We start from the raw sequence: 25496 nt of genomic DNA, 5'->3' as shown, positions 1-25496 counted from the left end.
CCCCCGCACCCTCCGTACCCCCCACCCCCATGACCGGATTCAGCCGGGGGTCCCCGGCTCGGCGCTTCCCCCTCCTTCCCCTCCCCCCCCCACTAACGATGGTGCGGCCCGGCGGGCCCGGCCCCCGCGAGCGGGCGCGGGCGGCACCACTCACCGCGGCGGGGGGGGCGCGCGGCCCCGCTCGGCGCCCTCTCCCCGCGCCGCGCGCCATGGCCGCGGAAGGGCAGCGTCTCCTTCCCCCGCGCCGCAGCCCACCCCGCGCAGGGGACGGGCCGCGCGGAGACCCCGCCCCCTGCCCCATTCCAGCCAATCAGAGGGGAGAGCCGCCCGCCGCCGCGCCAATCGGAACGCGCCCGGCTCGGGGATGAGGCGGCGCGGGCGGCGGAGAGGGAAGGGAAGGGGCGGGGAGCGCGGCGCGAGTTTCTATTGGCGGGCGCTGACAGCTCCCCCCGCGGCCGCCGCCGCGCTTAAAGGGGCCGCGCCCGCCATCCGCGCCCCCGTCCGCCGGAGCGCTGCCGAGGCGCACGGACCCGTAAGAAATCGCAGCCCTTTTAAGAGGCGCGGAGCGGGCGTCACCCGGCGCTATAAAAGGTGGCGGAGCGGCGGGCGCGGTGACAGCGGGGGCGCGGCGCGGCCGGGGCGGCTCCGGGGCCGCCATGGAGTTCAACGTGAAGAAGCTGGCGTCGGACGCCGGGGTCTTCTTCTCCCGTGCCATGCAGGTGAGGCGGGGCTTGTCGCCACGGCAGCGGCATCGCCCGGAGGCCGCGGGGCGGGAGGCGCGGGGGATCCGCGGAGCCAGGCCCCGGCCGAGCCAGGGGGGTTTTCCCGGCCCCGGGGAGGCTGGAGAAGGAGATCGGAGCTGGGTGGGTCCGTCTGCCTGAGCATAGCCCCCGGAGCATCACCCGCAGATGCACCACCTCGGGAGCTCGGGGTTGCCGGGGAAGAGCCCCGGGGATGGGGCTCGGGATGGGGAGGGGAGTGCGGGGAGACATTCGTGCCTGGGGTTTGCTGATCTTAAAGAAACAAAGCTGCTGGCACACGGCTGCTTTGTCCGTACCCAGACCCACCGGGAAGGGGGGCAGAGCTCTGGAACAGGTGCCCAGGGAGAGCAGGGAGTCTCCCACCCTGGAGACATTCCAAACCCCGCTGGACACGTTCCTGTGTCACCTGCTCCAGGTGACCCTGCCTTCGCAAGGAGGTTGGATGATCTCCAGAGGTCCCTTCCAATCCCAGTCATTCTGGGATTCTGTGGAATGGTCCCTGTCGCTGGGGAGGGGTGGTGGAGGTGCCTTGCACCTGGTCTGCACTTCAGCCCCTCGGGAGGAGCAGGAGATCCCAGGGCCTGGGAAGACACTGGGATGTTCAAGGGATGGGACGAGGTGCTGAGAGTGAGCAGGTCGGGTCTCACGGGGTTGCTGAGGCATCAGGACCATGCGAGGAAATGTCTGGAGCTGAGTCGGGGTGGGGTGAGGTTGAGTATTAGGAAAAGGTTCTTCCCCCAGAGGGTGGTGGGTCACTGAACAGGCTCCCCAGGGCAGTGGTCACAGTCCCAAGGCCTATAGAGCTCAAGAAGCGTTTGGACAATGCTCTCGGGCACAGGGGGGATTCTTTGGGCTGTTTCTGTGCAGGGCCAGTTGTACTTTGATGATCCTTGCGGGTCCTTTCAACTCAGAATATTCTGATATTCACAACTTGAGATCAGGAGCTTCTTGGGAATGAACTGACCCCCCTGGAGCTGTGAAGAAATTTGGGTACACGTGTGCAGCAGGTGGTGAAATGGGGCTGCTGAGTGTATTCATTTCTTGGGCATAAGAACTGGAATATTGCTCTTGTTTGACCAGGAGAGGAGAGAGGCAGGTCAGAACTGGTTGGGATCCTGCCTGGAAAGTGAAGTCCAGCTGGTGACTCTGGGACTGGGCTTCTTGCTCTACCTATTGTGTGGGGGCTGGTAAACAAACAGCAGAGCTGCCTTGTTCCAGACCTTCTGTGCAGGGGAGTAATTCTGGCTCTATTGAGAACTGGTCTCCTGTAAGCAGATATCACCTCCTGTAGCCGTGCCAGTGAGTCATATGTTATGAAAAAGAGAGATATTAACTACAGGAGCAAAATAAGGAGCAGATGGAAGGCCTAAAGATGCCGTTCTCATGCAAATGACCTTGGATGCAGAAGGAATGCTAGAAAGAAATCTTGTGTTTAGAAGCCTTATTGTAAGTCTCTGGTAAGTGTTTTTTAGCTCCAAGGCGTAGGAAGGAGACAGGCCTGGGAACAGTGTCTGCACACAGTGATTCCAGAGCAAGGAGGCGTTTATAAATCGTGGCTTCTGCTTGCTACACCTACTCCACTGTCTCGTACATGAATATTCATATGCCTAATTACAGTAGTAATTTCTTGAAACCAAATGAGCACTAGCACTTGTGGACAGTGAGCAGGTGTGTAAGGAGGGGGAACTGCAAGGAAAGAGATCTCTGAGGCTGAAAACCACCTCATGAGGTGTCACTGCTGGGGGAATTCAGCCTTTTTGGGTCCTCACAGACTCCTGGTGTGGGTGAGCCCTGCCCTGTCTCCCCCGAGAGCCGCCAGAGACAGCTGAGGTCTGCTGTGGGCAGTAAGGGCTGGGTTTGTAGCACTCTTTAGCACTGCAGATCTTCTAGGATGGGAATAAGCTGTCTAGAAAAAGCTGTTTTCCGTAGCATTTGGAGATGCTTTCTCCAGCTCCAGGCATTTAACAAAGTGATGTTTTACTGGAACTGCAGCAACTGGAGATAAATGGACTGGCCATTATGTGCTGTTCCACTCAGACAGCATTAGCTCCTGCTGTCTGGCAGAGCTGGCTGACCAACACACAGGAGCTTCACTCAAACTGGAATTACGGCTCAGCCGGGGGAAAGGAGACAGGGCATGGTCAGCACAACACCTCTGGGCTGGCTCAGGGCAGGAGCTGATTTGAAACCTGTCAAATACAACCCAACATAGGTGCTGGAAGAAGGATTTTGGACTAAGCTCCTCATGACAAAAACAACCCAATCAAAACAGCTCAAACCCACTGCTGCCTTTACATGGCTCTTCCTCACTCAGGCATCAGTCACAGGGCTCCTCCAGAAAAGCAGAGCAGACAGTAAAGGTGGGGTAGGAAAGTAGTGGACAGCTCTGCTACCCTGGGAGTGGGGAACAAACTTCTAGGCTGGGGCAGCTGCAAGGATATAGAGCTTGTGTAGGATTCAGCATCTCACCTGAGCATGGCCTGTATTGACACTTGCACTTCCAGTTGCAGCCATCAGATCAGTATTCTCTGAGGGGATGTGGCACCTGCAGACAGATTCCAAACAGGTCACTCTTCATCTTCACTTGAAGGAGGGCCTTTCCCTTTGATCAGATGCACCTTCCAGTTATCAATGAGTGGGTCTGATCCCAAACTTTGGCCAGTGGAAGCTGTGTGGCCACACACTGGATGTCTCTGTTCTAGATGGGCTGCAAGGCAGGCTCTTTCAGAGAGGTCTGGAAATAATTGTAGGTGTCTGTCTTTTGTCAGTTCTGATGTAAACAGGCTCTGGGTGAAAATGCCTAAGTGTGAGTACAGCTTTTGGGTGCTTATCCCCCCACTAATGTCATTACTACAACAGCTAGAGGCTGACTTACTCTCTCTTGAAGCTCCTGCAGACAGACTCCCCCAGCTCCCTGAATTCTGGTGATAAAATAGACTTTTATCATTAGTAGATAAAATAAACCCTCTGCTTGCTGACTTTACTGATGTTCACACTTTAAAAGTTCAGAGAGCAGAAGGTGACCCAAGGAAAGGACAAGGTCTTGGTAGGGACACAGCCAGGACAGCTGACCCAAGCTGCCCAAAGGGATATTGCATACCATAGGATATTGCAGAGCAATAAAACCTAAGAGAGAGGAGGAGGGGGGACATTATTATAGAGCACATTTGTCTTTTGGGGTAACCATGACATGTACTGAGGCCCAGCTTCCCGGGAAGTGGTCACACATCACTTGCAGATGGGAAGGAGGCAGGAAAATCTTTTGGCTTCCTTTGCTTCCATGCACAACTTTTTCTTCATTAAACTGCCTTTATCTTTCACTATGAGGTTTTTCCATCTTATTTTCACCCCCCCCTGTTCTGCTGAGGAGGGAAGTGATAGAGAGATTTGGTGGCACCTCATGTCCAGCCAAGCTTAACCCACCACAACAGTGGTTTTTTTTCCTCTCCTAAATGCCTTGCTCATGAGTTAACCAAGCTGTCCCTGTTAATGGCTTCCTTCTGTCCTCTAGCACAGTTTCACTTGGCTCCCAGCCTGGCTTTCCTGACTCCTGGTGACCAAATACTTGGAGCAGACTCTGTATCTGGTCCAGAGTTGCTGAAAATCAGGTAGTTTTCAGATGCTGAGTGACTGTAGCTTCTTTCTTACTGCAACATTGTACAAAGAGGGAGCCAGATTTGCTCAACCGATTGTGTTGTGCCTCTGATCAAAAAGAGCAAATGTTACTGTGTTTTGGGCATTTTGAGCTATTTGGAGGCTTTGAAAAACCCAACAGCCTAAATCTACTGGCAGGTACTGGAGACTATTCCTGGTTTAAATCTCCTGGCTCTGGTTTGATCTTTGTAATTTAAAGTGGAAAGTCATAAGTAACATCCAGTTGGATAAAATGGGGACCCTGCAAGTGGTACAAGGGCCTGAACTCTGCCACCAGATCCTGTGCAAGGGGGCTGCAGCCACCCTGTTAGAGATCACAGCATACAGGCCTGGGCTTTTATTATACTGGGATTTTATTCCCCTCACTTTTAAGGAGAGGAAGGTGCTGATGCTTTCAGCAAAGGAAATACCATGGGCTATTTTATAGCCTAACTCTGATGGCATTTAGTCACAGGCCCAGCCTGTTTGATCTGTACCTGTAGTGCAGGGGGGCCCCTCCAGCTCAGCACTACTTGCCAACCCCCCTGACATCCCAGACATGTGTCTGCCAACTCTCTTGGGGGAAGGGGCTTTTCCCCAAGCTGTGAATGCTTAGGGCAGCTGCCCTAGCTGTAGTCCAGCACATCCATGCTCCTTTTGGGCCTGTGGCCCAAGTGCTGCTCTCCTGCTGGGTCACCCTGTTTGCCCACCTGGGCCCTGATAAAGCATCTCTGGTTCCTGCTGTTCAGCCAAGACTCCCAGAGGAAACCCAACCTTTGGCTGAATTATTGATGTCCTGGAATGCAGCACTTCCTGGAGAGCGAGAGTGGCACTGACAAAAGGCTGCCCTGCATTATTAAGCAGCCAGGTCAGCTGCAAGGATGAACAGCACTGTGACCTGGCTCACCATCCCAGGATGCAGATCTGGGAATTGGTTCAGGGCTATTGACCCAGTCCTCAGGTTCTAGAAAACAAACAGTAGCTCTGCCATGGCAGGATGGAGGAGCTGGAGGTTCTTTCTCAACGCTGCAACTGCCTGTGCTTTGCCAGCCCTGCCTTCCTCCCCAGGGATCTGCACCAAGCCTGTAAATCAACTTGATGAAACCAAATATCACTCCCATTTGTGGCAATCTGTTGTGAAAGACAGCAGTGCTGCTAGTCTGGGAACAACAAAATATAAAATACTCAAAATCTGTCTTTTTACAGTCAGGAGGCTTGAGGGTATGATCAATTCATTTGTTCTGCATCTCTTGGTGTCACAGTGAAATCTTTTCAACCAAATTTCTCTGTTATGAAAACAAATTCTCAGGAATAGAAATCCTTTACAGAGGAGTTCTGCCTGAAGTGCTTGAGTAGCCAGATTTCATAAACTGCTGTTCTTCTACCCTTCTTTTCACTGGGCAGCCAGGTAAGAAGGGATCAGCAGCTGAGACCTGTTGTCACCTAAAATCTCAGATTTCCACTTGCACCAGACAAAAAAACGAGCCAGCTCGTAGGTCAGTGTAACTCACCTGTAATCTCCTGTGCTTGCTGTGCTTCCAGGAGAAGCTCCATCTGATCTCATGGCAGGCTGCTCCTGCAGGAGGTGGTCCTGCTCTCCCTACACTTCATGGCACATCCCCACTACTGCTGTGAAGTCGGGTGGGTTCTCTGATAGGTCTAAAAAGTCACATTAGAGGTCAAATCGAGCTGGATCAGCGACTCCCTGTGCACAAGGAGGAGGAGGTAACCCTGGGCAGGGATAGCGCCCAGTGCAGCCCCTGCAGTGAGGCACCAGCCCCCCGAGGCTGTGCCTGGGCTGGGTTCAGCACACCCAGCTCCTGGGGAGGGGTCAGGGAGACACTGAGTGAGTTAAGTGTCAGTGGAGTCACAGCCTTCCATGCCTTGCACCTGCTTCCCGACCTTCGTGCCCTGCTTTCCAACCCTGAAAGGAAGCCTGAATAAGAGATTGTTTTCTGGCCTGACCCTTTGGAGCCATGGCTGTGACTGAGATTCCTGCCCATCCTCCCCTTCTGGCATAGCCCCCAGGCTTGCTGTGATCCTGGTGCTGCCCTCAGCCTTGTTGCAAGACAAACAGCTTTAGTGCCTGACTTGAGATAAGAATTGTTTCTGAGTCCTGGCGAGTGCTGAGCTGTGACCCCTGCACTGGGTTACACAGAACAGCCACAGAGGACAGTGATGCCAAAGATGCCACTTGTTAATAAAGCAAAGGACCCCAGAGCTGGAGTGGTTCAGGACAGTGGCAGTAGTGCTCTGGAGATGCTGGAGGGCTTCAGCAGTGATCTGGCACTGCAGCAATGCTGTAAGAAGCTGACTCAATTCAGCTGATAAGAAACTGGGTTTAGATTTGACAGCTCCAGGGCAGCTGCTGGTGCAGGATAAGCCTAAACTGCAGGAAGAAGAGCTGGACTTGAAAGTGAGATGAGGTCTCAGAATGCTGTCTGGGAAAGGGGGATGAGAGAGACTAATCTTTGCATCAAAGAGTCTTGGCTTGTTTAGGAAAGATCTTAAACAGATGACTCAAGAATTGGTGCCAAATACCTGGGAAGTCCCAGTTTGCTGCATGGCAGTGACTCAGCCCAGCCTGGCAGAGTCTGAAAACAGCTCTGGGCTCCCAGCAGTGACAGAGGAAAGCAGCCTCAGCTGCTGAGAGCCATGTGTGACCCCCAAAGAAATCAAACAATACAAACACCCTCTCACCTTGAATCTGCTTTTACCCATTGTCCAGAAATGGCATGGGGGACCATGGCAAAACCCAGTTAAAATTATGTGCCAGTAACCAGGGGCTGCTGGTGCAGGGGACAGAACAGCAAAGTTATCCCTGGTCCTCTGTCCCACACGGGCTGCGGGGGACAGTGTGACTGTCCTGTCCCTGCAGCTGAGAATCTGTCACCACCTGCCTCTGGCAAGGCACTCCACTGGCTGGAGCTCGAATCGTGCTAAACAGGTCGCTGTGTAAACATACCTGGAGGGCTTGTATATCTCAGACATCTGGTAACAGGACTCCAAGGGCTGTTTGCTCCTGCTCTGCGCTCTCCTTATCTCACTTTGTTCCCAGCATTGTGCTGGATGGGAAAGGAACAGAGCTGGCGAGGAAGCCTTTCAGGAAGGGCAGCAGACATCAGAGCAAGACCCCATGGAAAGGACGTTTTGGCCTATCTAGAGCTGAGCTCTGGTGTAGGGAAGCAGAGAAGAGAAGGTACCAGTGGTAGATAAGACAGGAGCTGCATTTCAGCTAAGAGCTTTAGCCAGGCTTTAATCTTTGGCATCTTTTAATCTTTGGCCAGTATTGCACAGTACCATGTCCTGATATTGCAGCAATGGCATCAGAGACCATTAACAAGGGTTAAAGGACAACTGGAGCCTCTGTAGGATCCCAAATGGCACAGCTGACCAAAGGGTCTTTTAGCATGATCCAACAAGATGCTGGTTCTGTCAAGAGCAGGAAATTGTGCTTAAAAATACACTGAAGTTGGCCAACTTCAGTGAAAGGAGCAGGTGGGAAATGGGGATGGGATGAGAGGGAATGGGCTCTTCTCTCAGAAATCCCTCAAAGAAGCAATGGAGGGTGTCCAGGCCATCTGATGATGCATCTCCAGATTGACAAACCTGGTCAGATGTCACTGTGCAGTATGAAAACACTGGTGACTTGCACAGCCCAATTCTCCCTGCTGCTAATTTTAAACTTAAAAGGAATTGCAGAGGGAGGGATTGTCCATTGCCAGTATGAATCTGAGTGCTGAGAAGAGTTGAACAGTGTTATATTTCAACTCCCTGCTTCAGAGTGTGTCCCAGAAGAGCAGTCACTTGCTGGAAGTGGTTTTATCTAAATCCTGAGTCTCCCAGCTTGAGGTGGTAGTGGCATTCCTGACCCCTTGGGTTTGCAGGACACAGAGTTGGTCAGTAGGATCTGAAGGGATTCAGCACCTTCCCTCATGTGAAGGATGTCTGTTGCTCCTCTGCATGAAGCAGTGGAAAGCATGTGCATATTTAAATAGATCCCTCACAACTGGAGTATTTTCGTACTAGACCTTATTAAAAGTTACTTATTCTGGAACACCTCTCAAACCTGGAGTCTATTTTTAGGTTGATGTTTGTTCTACTCTTGGGCAAAAAATTTGCCCTCTTCCTCTGAAAGATGCCTGGGAACAAAGAATGACATCTTGAAGTGTTTTTAGCTCTGTTCTAAGGTAAATACACAAGACAAAAGCAGCTTCACTGTCCCTTATTAGCTCTATAACACTAAATTTGCTTTGGAAGAACAGACCTAATGACTGCCTTCTTCCTGCAGTTTACTGAAGAAAAGCTGGGCCAGGCTGAGAAGACTGAACTTGATGCCCACTTTGAAAACCTTCTGGCCAGGGCAGACTGCACAAAGAACTGGACAGAGAAGATCTTGCGTCAGACTGAAGTTCTGCTACAGCCAAACCCGAGTAAGTGCAGTTCTCCTAAGGCTTGAAGGATAAATGTCACTTGCAACTCAGTGGTGAAAGAGATGGCCTCTGGCAGAGAGCCCTGTAGAGTTTGTGGGGCTCGGTGTCTTTGTGTCTTTGCAGGGCCTGTCCTTCTTCCCTGTGCAGCTGAGAGCACCTCAGAGCCTGGCAGTGTGCTGGGGCAGGGACACCTGCTCCTGGCACTGGTGCCTGCTGTCCAGTGCATCACTGAGGACTGCATGGGGTGGGCTATCATGAATCCCAGCTCAGGGACTCTCTTTCAGCCTCCCTGGTCTCCTCGTTCCAGGTGCCAGAGTAGAAGAATTCCTGTACGAGAAGCTTGACCGGAAGGTGCCTTCCCGGGTCACCAATGGGGAGCTGCTGGCACAGTACATGACAGAGGCAGCCAGTGACTTTGGGCCAGGGACACCTTATGGTAAGTCAGCCTGGCTAATGAAGAAGTCCTGGGAATCCATCCCTTCCCAAGAGAATATCCCTAATACTGTTTTGCATTGAAATGAATGCAGCAGGCTCCTTCCTGACTACACAGAGCACCTTTCTGCTCTTTAAATTCTCACAGTTGTCCCTTCCTGGGGGAATTTTGGGTTTCTTTAAGCAGCAGACCTGCACAGAGACACAGCCTTCACTTCCAGCTGTCCTTGCCCCTGACATGAGCTTTGTTCCTGCTCTCCGAATCAATAGTTGTTCAATAGTGAGTCCTGTTACAGCCAGAGCAGCTGTAACTGCATCTATAGCCAACACTGTCTAATCAACTCATGTTTTCTGCTCTGGTGCTTTTTAATTTGCTGCTCTGTTCCTGTGCCTTTGTTTTATGAGGCAAAGAAGGATCATTCTGCGCAAGCAGGTAGAGCAGTAAAATACATCAGTGCCATAAGTGCCTCAGCAGACAGATAAGATCAGAGTTGCCCTGGGAGCAGTGAAAAGATGCCTCAGGCCAACAGCAGAGTGGGTATGGCTGGAGCTGGTGTGGGACTTTGCCCAGGCCAGGCACTGCTGTGCCTGTGTCCCCCAGCACGGGAGTCTGGAAGCTCTGGGTGAGTTGGCTGGAGGCAACACGTGGTAATTGGTTTCTCCTGGAGCTGAAGGTTCCCGTTGTTGCAGGAAAGACTTTGATAAAAGTTGGAGAGACTCAGAGGCGCCTGGGTGCAGCAGAACGGGAATTCATCCACTCTGCCTCCATCAACTTCCTGACCCCTCTGCGCAACTTCCTGGAAGGGGATTGGAGAACCATCTCTGTAAGTGTGGTGGCAGGGAAGGGGAAGCTTGTCACGACCCTGGAGACAAGGAGGGCAGGGGGAGAGAGAAACAGTGCTAAGAGAACCCCTTATCTTTCCTTGTGACAAAGGATGACTCCATACCTCTCCCCTTAAAGAACGCAAGGATGAGGGAACACCAACCCTAGCTCTGCTCAGGTTCCCCCTCTGACAGAGAAGGATTGCCAGCTGATGTGCATGAGGAAAGTAACTCATTTCCCCACTCCTGCAGCTTGTGGGCACCACCCATCACAGGCTGCCCTGTTTTCAGGAGGTTATCCTGTATCCCTGGCAACCAGCCCCAAAACTCCTGCTAAGGAGATGAGCATAGCAACGGGTTCTTTCTCCCTGGCGTGTTTTGATAAAGAAATAGATTTGATTCCTAGGTGATAACATGTCCCCTCCTCAACCCTGCTTCTAAGCAATCTGCTCTGACCCATCTCCTGTCCCTTCCAGAAAGAGCGGAGGATCCTGCAGAACCGACGCCTGGACCTGGACGCCTGCAAAGCCAGGTTGAAGAAGGCCAAAGCTGCCGAGGCAAAAGCAGCGGTAACTCCTCCCCTCATTTCCCTTCCCGTCCTTCTGGCCCCAGGGCTTGGCTCACATCGTCAAAAATTAGGTTACCCTACTGTGTCCTGTCTCTGGCAGGCATGGGTGGGGCAATTCCTCATCTGGGATGGAAAGGGAACTGGGAGCAGGAGCCACGTGCCTGTTTCTGAGATGTCCTCCCTTGGAGGAGTTGTTGAAGCAAACAGTTCTGAGCTTCTGGAGTCTGGAAACTTGCACTTGACCCAGGCTCCTGCCTCCTGACTGATCAGGGTTGGTGGATGAGTTGTGCTAGTAACTATAAGGCTGCATCTTCTGAGGACTTGCTTTTCACTGGGGATCTCAAGCCAAGCCAAGAGAGAGCTGAGCTGAGAGGTGCACGAGGGAAAAGCTGCTGGAGCTCTGCAGCAGTCCCAGCCTGTCAGACTAGTTAGGATTCTGCCAGCTCCCAGGCAGGAGTGCTGTGGGAGCAGGTAAGGGGTGGCCAGGGTCAGACTGGCTACAAGGTCCACTTCTGAGCCTCTCTGCTCACTCAGTTCATGGTGCTCTGGTTACAGGCTTGTCTTGCCCTCTGGCTTTGGGAAATTCATCACCTTGGGCACTGATGGGTTCCCTGGAGGGCCTGGTTGGAGCTGGTTGTCATCCTATAGAGCTCTGGCTGTTGGCACAAGGACCTGCCAAGTTCTGCTTCTGCCTTGGGGCCAGGAGCTCAAGTGGCAAATGTGTGCAGGTCAGAATCAGACTGTCCTTGTCAGTCAGTTTCTGGGATGCACTGGGATACCAGCCCAGCAGCGCTGCTGAGTCTGTTTCTAACCATCTGCCAGCTGGGCCTCTGGCCTTGTCTCTCCCTGGGTAGCCAGTTCCCAGGTGTTTTCCCTTTCCTCCAGCTCCAATTACATCCATGGCAGATGAGGAAGCTGTGCTAAGCTCTGCAGCCTCCATCAGCAGGTCTGACAGAGTGCTCAGACCTACACAGGACAGCTGTGAACAGCAGTAGTAGCTGCCCTTTTAAAAAAGCCTCCTCTAAACAGTCAGGTCTCCCAGATCCTCTGAAAGTAACTTCAGGAATCCCACATTCCCCTTCCAGAGGGGTCAGTGCCCCCAGTCTCAGGGGGAACTGGTGGCCATTGCTTTATCTTTAAGCTCAGATCAGAGCAGGAATTCAGATACCTCCTGTGCTTCCTCCCTTTCCACCCTCTTTACCTTGCTTCCTACGGGAGGTGATCCCAAGACCTCTCACCTACACACACACCCTTGGTTGAGGGACTCCCCTGTAGCTGGAAAAGAAAAACTTTGTTTCCCACTGGAACTTTTGGGGTGCCCCAGGCAGGTGCAGAGCTGATCCAGGCTTTCCAGGGTGCTGTCCCCAGGCCAAGCCTCAAAGCAGCAGAGTGGCTGAAACACTGATGGCAACAGCAGAGCAAATTCAGCTGCTGCTGTGGAGACCCATCTCTCAGCCAGCTCAGTTTAAAGGTGGGGTCCCTGGGCTCTGGGTGCCTCCCTGACTGCTGGATGACAAGGTGGAAGCTCCCAGCACCAGGAAGAGCTGCTTCCTCTGATCTAGACATCATCTAGATCGCAGCATTCCCTGTAGCATGCCTGGAGTCCTGTGTCACACCTCCCCATCCAAGCTGAAGTATCCCAGCTCTCCCAGCTCACCTCTCTCTTGCTGCTCTTCCCCTCTCTAGTGCAAATCTGTGTTCCCACAGCTTCTGTCTCGTGATGCCCCTCCGAGTGCTGCTGCTCAGACCCGTGAGCTGCTGTGGAGTACCTGGGCTTGTGCATTTCCCACAGACACTGTGCTTTGTCCTTCCTGTTGATGCTGTTTTGTTTACTAACCTTTTTGTTTTGTTTCTTTGTAATTTGCTCAGTGTGAGGGAGATGTGAGTATTGACTGTGCTAACAGTGCTGTGATTTTTTTTTCTTTAACACCTCTCATTGTCTCTTTCCCATTTTTAAAAAGAAAATTCATATCTTCTTTGTCCCATTGGGACTGGCCCTGCAGCATGTTCTGAGCGTGATCAGGGCTGTGGCTGCCTGGGGAAGGTGCTCCAGAAGGATGGGAGTGTCAGGGACCTGCCTGCAGCCCCTCTGGAGCATCCCTTGGGTCCATCCACGCTGCCTGCAAGCAGTGCTCAAGAGAGGCAGGGGCTCCCCTAAAGACCCCCTCGGGCTCCTCCAGCTGCAGGCAGGAGGAGGTGGGGTTGGGTGGCCAGTCCCTCTCTGGAAGGGCAGCCCAGAGACAATGACAGGCAGGATGATCTGGTTGTGGTGCTGTTCTGCCCCTTTTCCCCATTACCAGAGTGGAAGAGGGAGGGAGGTGGGTCCCTTTTGACCACTGCTTGCAAATACAACTTCTCCATGCACAGAAGAGAAGCTTGCCTCCTTCATCCCATGTGCTGTGACTAGTTTTGGGATTCCCTGGAGACCAGGGAATGGGAGGAGAGGTTTCTTCAGTTGCTCTTGATCTTTAAAAAACAAAAAGCATAAGCAGCTATTTCTGTGAAACATCCTTCCTCCCCACAGGGAGGAGTCCAGCCTACTTGCTTTGCTGGCCTCAAACCTCACTGGTGCATTTTTCTCCCTATACTCAGGTTTAACTTGTAATAGGAATTGCTCCTCCTTATTCCTTCCTCCAGCCATCCCTAAAACTCCTAAATGGTATGGAAAAAAAAAACCTGTTGGGACTGCCTGACTGCTCGTCCACACACTGGTCACTCATTCCAGCTGGCTGCTCGGGGCCCAGCAAAGTGGGTCAGTGTGTATAAGTGGATCTGGGTGACTACAGAGAGATTAACCTGGGAGAGAGAATGAGGGGATTAATGCCAGAGCTGGGATCCAGCACAGCTGTGCCAGCCCTGCACAGCAGCCACTGTGCAGTAAGGGCTGGCCAGGAGGATTCCTGATGTCAGGCAGCTCAGTTTGTCTCTTCAGGTGGTTCTACAGCCAAAGGCCATCCCAGGAGGAGGCCTGATCTTAACTGAATAAAAGCACCACAATATGTGGTGGTTAATGAGCCCATAACTGTGTGGGAGTGGACTGAATCCATTGCACTTCCAATGAGGAAACTGGACTCCAGAGTGCTCAAGTCTTCCTACCCCAGGGCAGAAGTTTATCTGTGGAAAATGTGGCTTGGAGGTTTCCTGACCTCTGGGATGAAAACTCCTATGCTGCCTTTGGCTCTACCTGGCTTGGCTAAGCCATGTTCCTTCCTGAAAACAGCAGATCTGGCTCCATTAGGAGGAAACATGGCTTGGAGAGAGTGAGAGCAGTAGAAGGCACTGTGGAAGGGGTGCTCCAGTGCTGGTAAATACTCCTGCCTTAAGGGCAAGGCCCTGTACAGTGACTGTAGGCAGGAGACAAGGGGAAGGAAGGTCCTGCCCACGGGACTGAGCTAATACAACAAGAGCAACCTGCTGGCTGTAAGGGAATGGGAATACCCTTAGGATTGTGCTTTATGAGCTGATAGCTGTAAGTACAGGCAGAGTTTCTAACAGCAGGAGCGTCTGCTGTTCGAGTATCAGGTGTGACTGCACAAGCCTGGCCTCCACGTGCCACTGCTGAGACGTTGGGAGACCTCCCTCCTGCCTCTCATCAGAATCCGAGCAAAGCTCCCAGCACAGGCAGGAAAAAAGCCACTGGTCTCTTGTTCCACCCATCTCCCAGTGACTCCTGTTGACTCCTCTGGTGCCTTGTACATGACACTCTATTCCCCCCCAGGCTGTGCCTGACTTTCAGGAAACCAGACCTCGTAATTACGTGCTCTCCGCCAGCGCATCAGCGGTAAGATCACCTCCTCCCAGATACTGCCTCCTCCTAGATATTGCCTCTTCCTGCCCCTCTCTCTACCTGATGTAAACTCAGACCTAGTGCTCTGCTGTTTTCAACATTTTAATGTGACATGGGCTGCCCAGGGTTCCTCTGACTCGGCCTGGAGGATTCACATCACCCCTGTGTGGGTGCCTGCTCAGGGTCTGGCCCTTTGCAGCTGGGTTTGCTTTCCAAACCAGTTTCCCTGCCAGCCCTCTTCCACATTTCTAGTGGGGATCTTCAGATGGGCTTTTATTGCTAGTGGAGCAGTTGAGAGGAGCAAACCTCCAGGAGTGGCCTTTCTGGATGGTTCCAGCTGTACAGTGGCAGCGTCACACATGTGACTGCCTGATCTGTACTGTGGTGTCAGAGTCAGAGGCTTTGTAGCTGGTCAAGAGAATCAAAGGTGGAGGAATCTCCCTGCCACCAGTGTCAATAACAGTGCAGACTTTTCTATTCTGCAAACAGAAGTCATTTTTTACTGTTTCATTGTGTTGGCAGCTGTTCCACAGCCAGATGTGCCTGGGGTGGATGAACAGCCTGCTGCATTTCCACTCTGTTGCACTGAGTGGATGTGGCCAAGCAATTGACTTCCCATGCTGTGTTCATGGCTCCCCATTGCACAATGTCACATTTCTCGTTAAAATGTTGAAAACTGATCATCTTGCTTCCTAAGTAGCATTCAGAACAACACTGATGCCTGCTAATAGAATAATCTGGGAGTGGAAGTGCTGGGGAGTGGAATCTGCAGATATGAAAAAGGACAGCCCGGCCTTCTCAGAAACAAAAAACACTATGGAAACAAGGTGGATTTGGTTAATGGGAAACCCATCCCATTTGGAGACAGAGGTGTGTCTGAGCTGACAGCATCAGTGTTAGTTCCTAGGGCGATCTGTCCTGACCTTGGAGAGTGATGCTGGGATCAGAAATAGCTTTGCACAATACCTAGAAAACGATTTCCATCGGTCCCAGGCTCAGTGATGAGAGTCCTGCAGAAGCTGATACTGATGATGCTGCAGCAACTGCTCAGTTCTCCTGTCTCCTAGTGCAGCTCAGAGCCAGCTTGTGGCTCTGGCTTTTCCCTTGGGAAGGTCTGTTCCCAGAGACTGCAGTTAAGCTCTAGGAGACCCAGAGGAGAGAAACTGGGCTTTCGCTGCCTCTGAAGAGACATGGGTATCCTGACTGTTCCCCAGGGCTAAAGCACACCTGAAGACAAGCATTTGAACAATGTGCATTGGCATCTTGTGGAGTGCCCAGACACCCAGTTGGACACGTCCAGCCCTCACCAGAGAGTACCTTGATCTGCTTCTGCTCTATTGCAAAGCTGCTCTGGGGAGCAGGTGCCACATACAGAAACATAACGGGAGAACAGATTTTGTGAAGATTTTTAGCCAACAAGTGTCTACCCTGGGACATCTGTGCTTAGTTCAGTGCTCCCTCATCAGGCTCTGCTAGTGCTGGTGGCACTGGGCAGCAAGAGCAGGGCTCTGGGAGAGCAGCCAGCACTGACCCCGATCGAGTTTGATGATTGCACAGCAGGGCCTCCTACCAGAAGTGCCTGTGGGAAGTGTGCTGGCCCAACCAGTGTCAGGCCTTGTGGCTTCCAAAGCTCTTTCAGAGGCTGCAGTTGGTGGGTAAAGGGCCACCTGAAGTCCAGCTGCACTGGCAAGGGTGACCTGAATTACAGTTTACATCTCTAATTAGCAAAACACAAGCTGAGCCCAGGCTGCTCCCCAGCTCTGACCAGGCAGCCGCTTTACTGCAAGCTCTCTAATCCCAGCATTCATCCCAAGGGGTCAGGCACTGCAGCAAGGTAGGAGCTCTTCATCCTGTTGCTCTGCTTTTCTTCCAGGCCAGAGTCCTTGTGCTACTTCTTAGTGTGCACTGACAGTGCAGAGCAGTGGCTGCTGCTCACCTCGCTCTTGAGCTCGGCTCCTTTCTGGAGGGAGGGGTTGGTTATGCCCAAGGTAACAGCTTTATCTTACAGGTGAGCAAACAGGTCAGCTCTCTCCTGGACCACATGCCCTCAGCAGGGCTCTGATTTGGATTCTAAATTTACATTGTTGGTTTTTGGAGAGGTGGATAACACGGTGCTTTTATTTTTTTCCCCCTTCCATGACAGGAGGGCTCAGATGGAATTAAATCCAAGAAAAAAAGCACCTCCCTTGTTTTGTATGAGTTGGAGGCTGAGGAGCCATTTCTCCTCTCTCCCACACTGACCTTTTGTTTTTGTGTAAGAAGGTGTATGTGGGCTGTGCAAGCCTAAATATTCCTTTCTCTCAGACCCTGCCACGCAGTGTACCCCTAGGAATGATTCCAACAAAAAAACATATTGAGTACCTTAAAGAGGATTCCTCTGGCTTGAGCTGGGATGCAGGAAGACAATAGCAGATCATGGCCTTTTCTGCTCTCTGAGCTGTCCAAAAAGGAGCCACACCAAGTCTTAGCCCAGGAACAGATCTGGGCAAAGCTGGACTGACCCAGAACACCACAGGGTCAGACCTGGTAGTGGCACAGCAAAGGCAACAGAAGAGAAACAAATCTGGCTACAAATTCAATGGGTGCTGCACTGATAAATGGGCCTGATGTGGCTTAAGTACTGTCCACAGTGTCTGAGTAGGAAGGCCTGGGATCAGAGGGAAAGCTTCCCCTTGCTCCTATGGTAAACCATGCTCCAAAAACATGGGGGTGTGCTGGCAAAGGCCTTGTGCCAGAGAAGCAGTTCAGGAGCTGCTTCTCAGCTTCCTACAGGATGCTTCCACCACCTCCTTCCAGAGCAGGAGCTCTTAGAAGGGGAAGGGACTCATGTCCCCACACATGGCTGAAACTGGCCAGGCCTTACTCCAACCAGTTCCTGATTTGCAGTAACAAAACATCCCCATAGAAGTCAAAGAAAACACCCACCTCAGCACCCAGACCAGTACAGTAATTCCACAGAGATGCCAGTCAGGCTACATACCACAGAGCAGGGAGCAACCCCAGGAGCCTGGCAAAACACCTTCCTGCTTCAGCCCCTCCCCAGTACAGGCAGGGCCTACAGGTGCTCCTTATATTGGCTGCTGAAGTCTCTCTGCGCCTGGGGCTCCCACAGCCCACCTGAGGACAGTTGGTGGGCAAAGCTCAGCTGGGAGAGCCTGGTCCAAACAGAGCCTGTTCTCCCTCTGACACCCACATCCAGCACAGGTGCCCTCAGTGCAAATTCAGCTGTGTCTGGTGACCTTCCCTGACCTGCAGAGGTGACACTGGGTGGTGAAGCTGAGCTCCACAGGGGTCATTCCCCTGGCCCCACTGGTGTGGGTGTTGCAGGCAGGCTGCTGTGCTCCCAGATCCAGGGGGATTTCACATTGCCAGGACTGAGGCAGTAGTTGGCTGCTGAGTAAAGGCCAAGCCAAGGACCTCTGGGAAGGATCAATGTGTTTTTCTGCCTCCTCTCTCCCTTTGCCATTGCTGTGTGTGACTTCTGTTCATTGTTTCATGTCCTGAAGCCAGATCCCACAAGCAGCTGGAGGTGTCCAAGTCTGCCCCTGTGGGGAAGGGGAGTAGGAAGGAGTCGTGTGATGTTTTGCCTGGCTCAGAGGCAGCAGCCAGCCCCTGCTTCCTCCTTGCTGTGGCTAAACAGGCCTGTTGGCACTTCAGGCTGGGTGGATTATCCCACTAATCTGAGCTCTCTGGACCATGGGTGAGGAACACTGGCCTCTGTGCAGCCTGAGCTCAAAAAGCTCACTTGCCTCTCCACAATCCTAAAAGAAGGGCTGTCCTTCAACGCCAACCTCTGCAGCTTCAGCGAAGTGAGCCTTGCTGTGCAGAGGACTCTGCTGTTAATCTTTTTTTCCTGGAGCCTGTGGAATGCAGTGGCTGTAGCAGCCCTGGCAGGGAGCAGAGCTGGCGTGCTGCTGGCTCTGGTGGCATGAACTTGCTCTCCCATTGTGAAACTGAGCTCGAGGGTGCAGGAATGAGGGGAAGGGGCATAGATCTGGCAGCTGCTGCTGGGTGAAGGGCTGGCTTGTCCCTGGAGTTGGCCTGCTGTCCATGGAGCACCCTTGCCTGTTGGTGTTAATGCCGAGTGCTTCGCGACGTCTCCAACACTGATCTCCTTTCCTGTTGCTCTGTGGCCCCTACAGCTTTGGAGCGACGAGGTGGAAAAAGTAAGTATCCAGCTGGAACTGTGCTCAAACCTTCTGGGGGTGTTCAGGGGACAGGGGTGCTGTGGAGCCCTTCCTGCTCACAGGCAGGGGAGGATCAGGGGCTGCTGCTGTTGTGTGCCCAGCCCTGATCCCTCTGTGTGGTTCAGTGCAATGACAGCGGCTTGGGATGAGCCATGGGCCTGTTGGCTGTCCCTGGTGGGAGACACTTCCCTGGCATCCAGGCGTGTCTGCATGTGGTAAAAGGAGGCTCAGAACACTGCACTGTGTGACAGGAGCAGAGGTGATGCTTGAGGTGTGATCCAGCTCTGCTCCTGTGGCCAAGGCTCTGATCCTCCGTGTGCCTCTGGTAGCCCCTGGCCTAATCCATCCAGCTGGCTCTACACAGAGCTGGAGCAAGGACAGAGCATTTCCTGTGCCCAGCCCCAGCTGCTGCAGGGAACAGCTCGGTCGGGGGTAGGGTGGAGGGAGGTTTGAAGCCTCATGGAGTTGATTCTCTCTGGGTGAGCTGCACTTACCCTTCTGATCCGTGGAGGCTCTGGAAGGGAAGTGTGACTTGTCCATGAAGGTGGATGGAGGGCTGAGACCAAGGTGAGCTCTCTGTGGAGCTCCAGCACATCAGGGAACTTCCAGAGACACCTTTTGGGATCCTGTTCCTTTCACACCTTGAACACCCCCAGCAGGCATTGCCGTGAAGCCTGAAGTGCAGAGTGGCAGAAGTTCTGTGTGCTGTGCATGACAGCAGCCTGTTGCTGCCTTATTCCAAAGGCATCTGCAAGAATGGACTGGCTGTTCCCAAACCAGCTCTTCCTGTTCTTTAAATCCTTCAGTCCCTCAACCAAACAAGCTGGCTACAGTTAGCTATGAGCATGCAAAGATCTGTTCCTCTATCCTCTCTCTTTGGGTTATTCTGCTTGGGTAGACCAAAGTATGTAAGTAAATATTGAAGTTCTCCATGTCTTGGAGAAGCACAAGACTGGAAGGGGCCTCCCAGGTCACCATCCAACTCTGGCTTTATAGGAAACTACATCCTGCAACTGCTCAGAGTTGGCAGGGAGAGGCAAACCCCAGGCAGCACCAAATGGAGCTGCGTCTGCCTGGCACAAGTTTAAATAGTTCTGAATACTGGAGTCTCAGCTCATGGGAGCAAGAATCACTTGGTGTTTTGAAGGCATTGCACTGGTATTTCCTGTTACATTCCCGCTTCTCCTTTAAATAATCCCCTTCATACAGAGGATGCAAGAAAATAGATCAGTTGAGTTGCAGCTTAAAATAGACAAATCTGATTAAAAGACAGTCAGAGCATTTCTTTGTTGTAGCCTGGCTCTACACTGGTAATGCTGGTACCAGATGAGAGCTGTGCTGGCCCCAGCAGCACCTCCAGCTTGTCCTGCTGGGAATACTGGGTCTCCTCTGGGGTCACCAGTGCTGTGGCCTCTGCTCTGAGACTGTCAGCCTGGCTGGATTAGCCCTCTGGGCTCAATTCCAGACATGCCAGTCCTGGGCCAGAATGGTCAGGGCATTCCCAAAGCAGTGAAAGGAACCCGTGCACCAGGGCAGCTCTCTGAGCTGCACGCTGCTGGAGGAGGGGAAAGGGTTCTCTTTCCAGTGAGCTGGAGCTGAGTGCATGTTGCTCTTCTGTGACTGGCCACAGCACATCCCAAGAGGACTTCAGCACTGTTAAGGAATTAAGGTGTTAAGGAATACTGCATGCTGGAGAGAACACGTGGGCCTGCTTGTCACCCCTTTCCATCAGCAGGAGGGGAGAGCTGGCACCAGAACACTTGGCTGCTCCAGCACTTCTGGAGATCTCCTTACCAGGATCCACCTGGGTATTCTGGTACTGCAAAACTGCCCCAGTGTAAATGCACTGTTTGGTGGTGGGGGAGAGATGGGTCTCCAGTGTGAGTCTGTCTCTGGATTCCCAAAGCCTGCTGTGGAGCTGCCTGCTATTCACCAGTGTTTAATTCCTCCTAGCTCAGAATCAGTAACTAACCCCAAAGGAGACTCTTGGGTAGAAGTTGGATTGGGATGTTCATCTCCATTGCAGATTTAATTAGCAGCAGCAGTTTGGTAAATGCTGCCTGGCCTCAGCCTTTGTTCTGGGGTGATAAAAAGGAATCCACTGCTCTTCCAGAGAGAAGCCTAGGGAGGCTGTGACATTGCTATGCCTGCAGGTGCAGAAAGAGGGGACTAAAGGGACAGGAGCTGGCATGGGACTGGCTTTCCACATACCTCAGGATTAACAAAGGAGCTTCCCTGCTTGATGCATCAGTTTTGAGCTGCCATTCCATCACCTGCAGTGACCCGGTGTAGGATTAAGAAGGAATTAAGCTGAAATGCAGCCAGAGGTCTCTGGGATCCCAACCCAGGGTCTCTTGTGCCTGCTGCTCAGTGTCACAGCTGCACGTGGATCCTGCAGCATCTGTGTCTTGCTGCCAAAGAGGGGATGTGAAGGTAGAGGGCTGCAGAGACAGAACAGGGCTCCTGCCCTGTGCTGCCTGAGCCCCCATCCTGTTTGCAGGCGGAGCACGAGCTGAGGCTCACCCAGACCGAGTTCGACCGCCAGGCAGAGGTGACCCGGCTGCTGCTGGAGGGGATCAGCAGCACACACGTGAGTCCTCCTGGGCACCCGGGGCTGACAGGGACTGCAGAGACTTTTGGCTCCTGCCAAGAGGATCATAGAGTCCTGCATGTGGAATAGAAGTAGAAGAGGTGGTAAATTCGGGGTACCTCAAGGGGGTAGTAGCTGCAGCAAGAGAGTTTCTGTGCCTGGTAACCAAACTCAGTCAAGCTGATGGTCCTTTTCCCTCCAGGTGAATCATCTTCGCTGTCTCCACGAGTTTGTGGAGTCTCAGACCAACTACTATGCTCAGTGCTACCAGTTCATGCTGGACCTGCAGAAGCAACTGGGCAGGTAAGACAAGAGACTGTTTTTACTTCTCTGAGGGTTATTGATCTCCTTACCCCCAGCTCAGGGCTCCTTCCCCCTCCCACATCAATGTTGGGCAGAAGTTATAAAGTGCCCTCACAGCTCTGACAGAGCTTCTGAGTTTACAGAGTGGTGACCAGTCCTGGTGGTGGTGATGCATTTGGAGCCAGCTTTGCCATTGGCTTTTTACATTCCTCTCAAAGCACAATGGCCACAGGAGTTTGAACATTCTTCCTCTAAATTAGTTAGATCACACGAGACTCAAATTCCTGTTGCCAAGCAATGAGCCTGAGCATGCTCTGCTGCAGCAGTAACAAATCCCAGATTCTACATTCCGTGCTGCTGGCTGCACATCCCGTGGGGTGGGCTGGGATGTTCTGTCTGGTACTGTCACACCAGCACAGGCCTGACCCAGGAGGGGCTGTTGCCTCTGTGTGATCACTCACACTCCTGTTCCGTTCTTTTTCCATGCCTGCAGCTCCAAAGGAGAAATGTAAGTATGATACTGGCCAGGATGATCTCTGAGGGCTCTCCTCCCCCCAGTGACTCTGGGGTCTCTGTGTGATCACTGCCAGGGCCAGAGCTGTACCCCCCTTAGATAACTGAGCCTGAGCTCCATTACTGTCTCTCTCTAGAGAGCCTGTAAGGGCTGGGAGCCTCCAGCTGTGGCATCCAGTTCAACAGCAGCAATGCCCATCCCTTTGCTGAAGAATTAGCAGGCAGAACAGGTAACACAGACCATGTGAGAGCAGGGCAAGGACACAGCACAATGGACCCAGTCACACAGAGCCGAGAGCACTACCTGTCCAGCCCCCTCTGCAGTGTCACATGTCAGTCTGGTACTCTGCAAGTTGTTGAAACAGGGCACTGGAGTCAAAACAGGCAGACAAGTGTCCCTTGCTGCACAGTCTCACCTGAGAACTGAGGGTGTTTCCCCACATGAAGGGCAGTGTGGATATGTTACAGCTGGGTATGTAGGCTGCAATTCTCGAGCATCATCTCTGCAGTGCAACTGCTGAAAGGAAGAGCTTGTGGCTCCTCAGGCCGGAGCCTCACTGAACTGTGCCTTTCTCTCCCGTGTAAGATTTTCAGGCACATTCGTAGGCAACGCGGAATCCGCATCTCCCGCAGCCGCTACCTCTCCTCCAGCTGTCGCTGCTGCCACGCTCCCTGCTGTGCCTACAATTCCAGTGGTGCCCACAATTGTTGGGGTGCCCAACACCGTAGCAGAGGGTGTGCTAAACCCCAACGAAGTCAAGCCTCCTGCCAGCGGGACACGCAGGGCCAGAGTCCTCTACGACTACGAAGCGGCTGACAGCACCGAGCTGGCACTTCTTGCAGATGAGGTTGGTGGCTTTCCTGAGTGTTGGATTTGCCTATAACTGCTCAGCAGCCCGTGGTGTTCCCAACAAGGACTTTGGTTCCTTTTCCTGCCCCTAAAACCTGTTTTATGAAATAATAGAGTCTTTACCTGGATACCAGTATCTGCTGAGTTGCAGTGAGCTTGTGCTCACTGCCATTTACTATTTAATATCACCCAAATAACTCCTCAGTTCCTGTTGGAGCCCAAAATAAAATACTCCAATACTCAGTATCTTCACTGTGACCCTCAAATACAGCTGCCTTATCCAGAGCCATAGGATAAACTGTTGGCTGGAGGCCTGCTCTAATCATGCTGAGAAAAAAAGAAAAATCAGCAAGTTGGAAACTCTTCTGTTCTCTAGACTGAACTTCTATATTCAGAAGGGATGACAAAGCAACATGTAGAAGTACCTTGAGTCACTTTGGAGAATGAAAAAGCAACAGGGACATCACTGGGCAGTTTTCCATAGATCTTGTGTTAAAGCTGCAGATAGCTCCAGGGAAAGGGCACAGATGCCTGCTAAATGAACTTCAGGAATTACTGTTCTTTCAGTCCCCATCTGACTAAATTTCTTGGCTCTGTCTGCAGAGTAAGGTCCTGTCTAATGTGCTGTCTTCTCTCCCCAGATGATCACTGTGTACAGCCTGCCAGGCATGGATCCAGACTGGCTCATAGGGGAAAGAGGGAACCAGAAAGGGAAAGTTCCTGTCACTTATTTGGAACTGTTAAGTTAAATGTTAAGGAAGAAGAACGTACAAGCAGAATGCATCCCTCATCTGGCACTTCTAATGCGGATTTCCTCATCCGAGACCATTGCTCTCTTCAGGGTCAACACTCCATTGCTAATATGGGAATTATGGGAAAGAAGTGGGAAAACTGTTATGGTGAGGTTTTGGGAAAGGGCTGATGGCACCCAAGACTGAATTTGTTACCTACCAGTGCAGCCTGCTTTGAGGTTAGTCCTGATGGCACAAGATTCCTTGATTACTTTTTCCCTTCCTTGCCCCGGTCTTGTTCCTCACAGTGGCTTTCCCAGGGCGAGCGAGCTGTGTCCCTCAGCAGCTGCTCACCAGTTACACTTCCCTCGTGTCTGGTGTGGGTTAGTGCCTGTCTGCCCCTCCCCTCCTCTCTTCTCCAGCAGCAGAATTGCCCAAGTCCAACCATCGAGCACTCCAGTAGGGAAGTGTCCCGCACACCCTCTCTGACATGTCCCAGCACATAAAGCAAGAAGGCTGCAGTTGAGATTAAGGAGCCTGTTAAACCCACCCACCCTGCTCACCCGTGGGAGACCAGCAGTGCACGGCTGGCCAAGAGCCACACTCACCACCCTGGGGCCTGGAGGCTCCCACCTACCCCCGTCCCCTGAAGCTGGAAGATTTCTTTGTGGAAGCCACCCTGCTACCGTAGGGCCTAACCCCAAACCTCGTGCAAGGGACCATGCATCTCGCTTGCATTTCCTCTGGGAAATTGCTCTTGGACTGCAAAGTTTACAAGCCTTTTTACAAGCTTTGCTCCCTGTGTTATTGTCCAGGCTTTTCTTTCAGTGTGTCTGTCCAGGCATGTTTTAGCCTGACTTTATTTCCACCCTGAATCACTGATTTAATGAATGTTTCCCCTCCCGTGTCAGCAGTGAACAGACTTGGTGCATCCTAGTGCAGAAAGGGACAGTCCCACCTGCTGTGACCCGCAACACAGAGCTGTTCTTGGCCATACACACACCATGACCCAGGCTGTCCTGGAGGGATGGGTTGGTTTAGCTCAGGTGTGTGTGTGCCTGCTCACTCTGGAATGAACTCCTAGCTAGAGCTCACTTAAAGGACTTCCACTTGATGTATCATGAGTTTTCCACTCCAGCTGGATGGAAGAGTAACTCGCCTGCACCAAGCTCTCTGTTCACAACCTTCCCCTGGGTATGTCAGAACTAACTTTGCTTGTTTATTGATCTTTTGCACTTTCCCCAAAGGTATCGTGACCATTCTAATGTAACGGGCACTGAGCACCTGTGTTTGTGGGGCTCATGGGTTTCAGCACTTATTTGCCAATAAACAAACTGCCTGACCTCCTGCCTCAGCATCTTCTGTGGGCTCAGGGCTGTCCTTGCTCCCCAGCCACAGGGCTGTGGAGACAAGCAGGGAGATAAAGGGAGCAGCTCAGTTGAAAGCAGTGCCCTCCTGCTACTCTAGGCTTGGAAGCTGAGGTTAAAGCAAAACAAAGCTGCTCATCCTTCCTGTCCCACCTGACACTCCCAACACACTGTGAGAGCCTTGTGGTTCCTTTCCCAGCTGATGCATCTCAGTTGTACTACAGCTTCAGGGGCTCTGAGAAACAACAGCTCTTCCTGCACCTGAAGCAAAAATAGAGCAGCAGCATGACTTCAGCTGCTGAGAGACCCAAGTGCTATTCTAGATCTAACAGACTTTTTTGGTTGTTATGGAAACTAGATCTGCTGCTAATCTAAAATCATAAAGTCGTGTCCCTAACACCCAGCTTGGAAGGAACTCCTGGGAAAAGCAGCTGTTGAAATGCTCTGTAGTGCAGCAATAATGCTTGGCTGTTCTAGTTAAAGAGAACAGGGAAATCGAATGATGTTCCTGTTCGAGTT

The 25496-nt window shown here is 52.4% G+C and overlaps 1 protein-coding gene across 3 annotated transcripts; it reads left to right on the top strand.

Annotated features, from left to right (window-relative positions):
* Window positions 1-531: 531 nt before the first annotated feature.
* Window positions 532-24953, top strand: SH3GLB2 (SH3 domain containing GRB2 like, endophilin B2). Of its 3 annotated transcripts, XM_069031799.1 has the most exons (11): window positions 533-719; window positions 8686-8827; window positions 9135-9263; window positions 9950-10083; window positions 10558-10650; window positions 14368-14430; window positions 18579-18602; window positions 21124-21213; window positions 21416-21516; window positions 22616-22877; window positions 23521-24953. In XM_069031799.1, exons 1-11 carry the CDS (start codon window positions 657-659, stop codon window positions 23626-23628), a joined length of 1209 nt encoding a protein of 402 aa, XP_068887900.1. In that variant the 5' UTR covers window positions 533-656; the 3' UTR covers window positions 23629-24953. The 3 variants fall into 3 exon arrangements, with proteins under 3 accessions (XP_068887901.1, XP_068887900.1, XP_068887902.1); XM_069031800.1 differs by lacking the exon at window positions 14368-14430 and having other exon boundaries at window positions 532-719; XM_069031801.1 differs by lacking the exons at window positions 14368-14430; window positions 18579-18602.
* The last annotated feature ends 543 nt before the right edge of the window (window positions 24954-25496 follow it).

This window comes from Aphelocoma coerulescens, chromosome 17, assembly GCF_041296385.1.
Source record: "Aphelocoma coerulescens isolate FSJ_1873_10779 chromosome 17, UR_Acoe_1.0, whole genome shotgun sequence".
NCBI classification, from domain to species: domain Eukaryota; kingdom Metazoa; phylum Chordata; class Aves; order Passeriformes; family Corvidae; genus Aphelocoma; species Aphelocoma coerulescens.
Note: the sequence above shows the minus strand (reverse complement) of the source record. Positions and strands in the feature narration are given on the sequence as shown.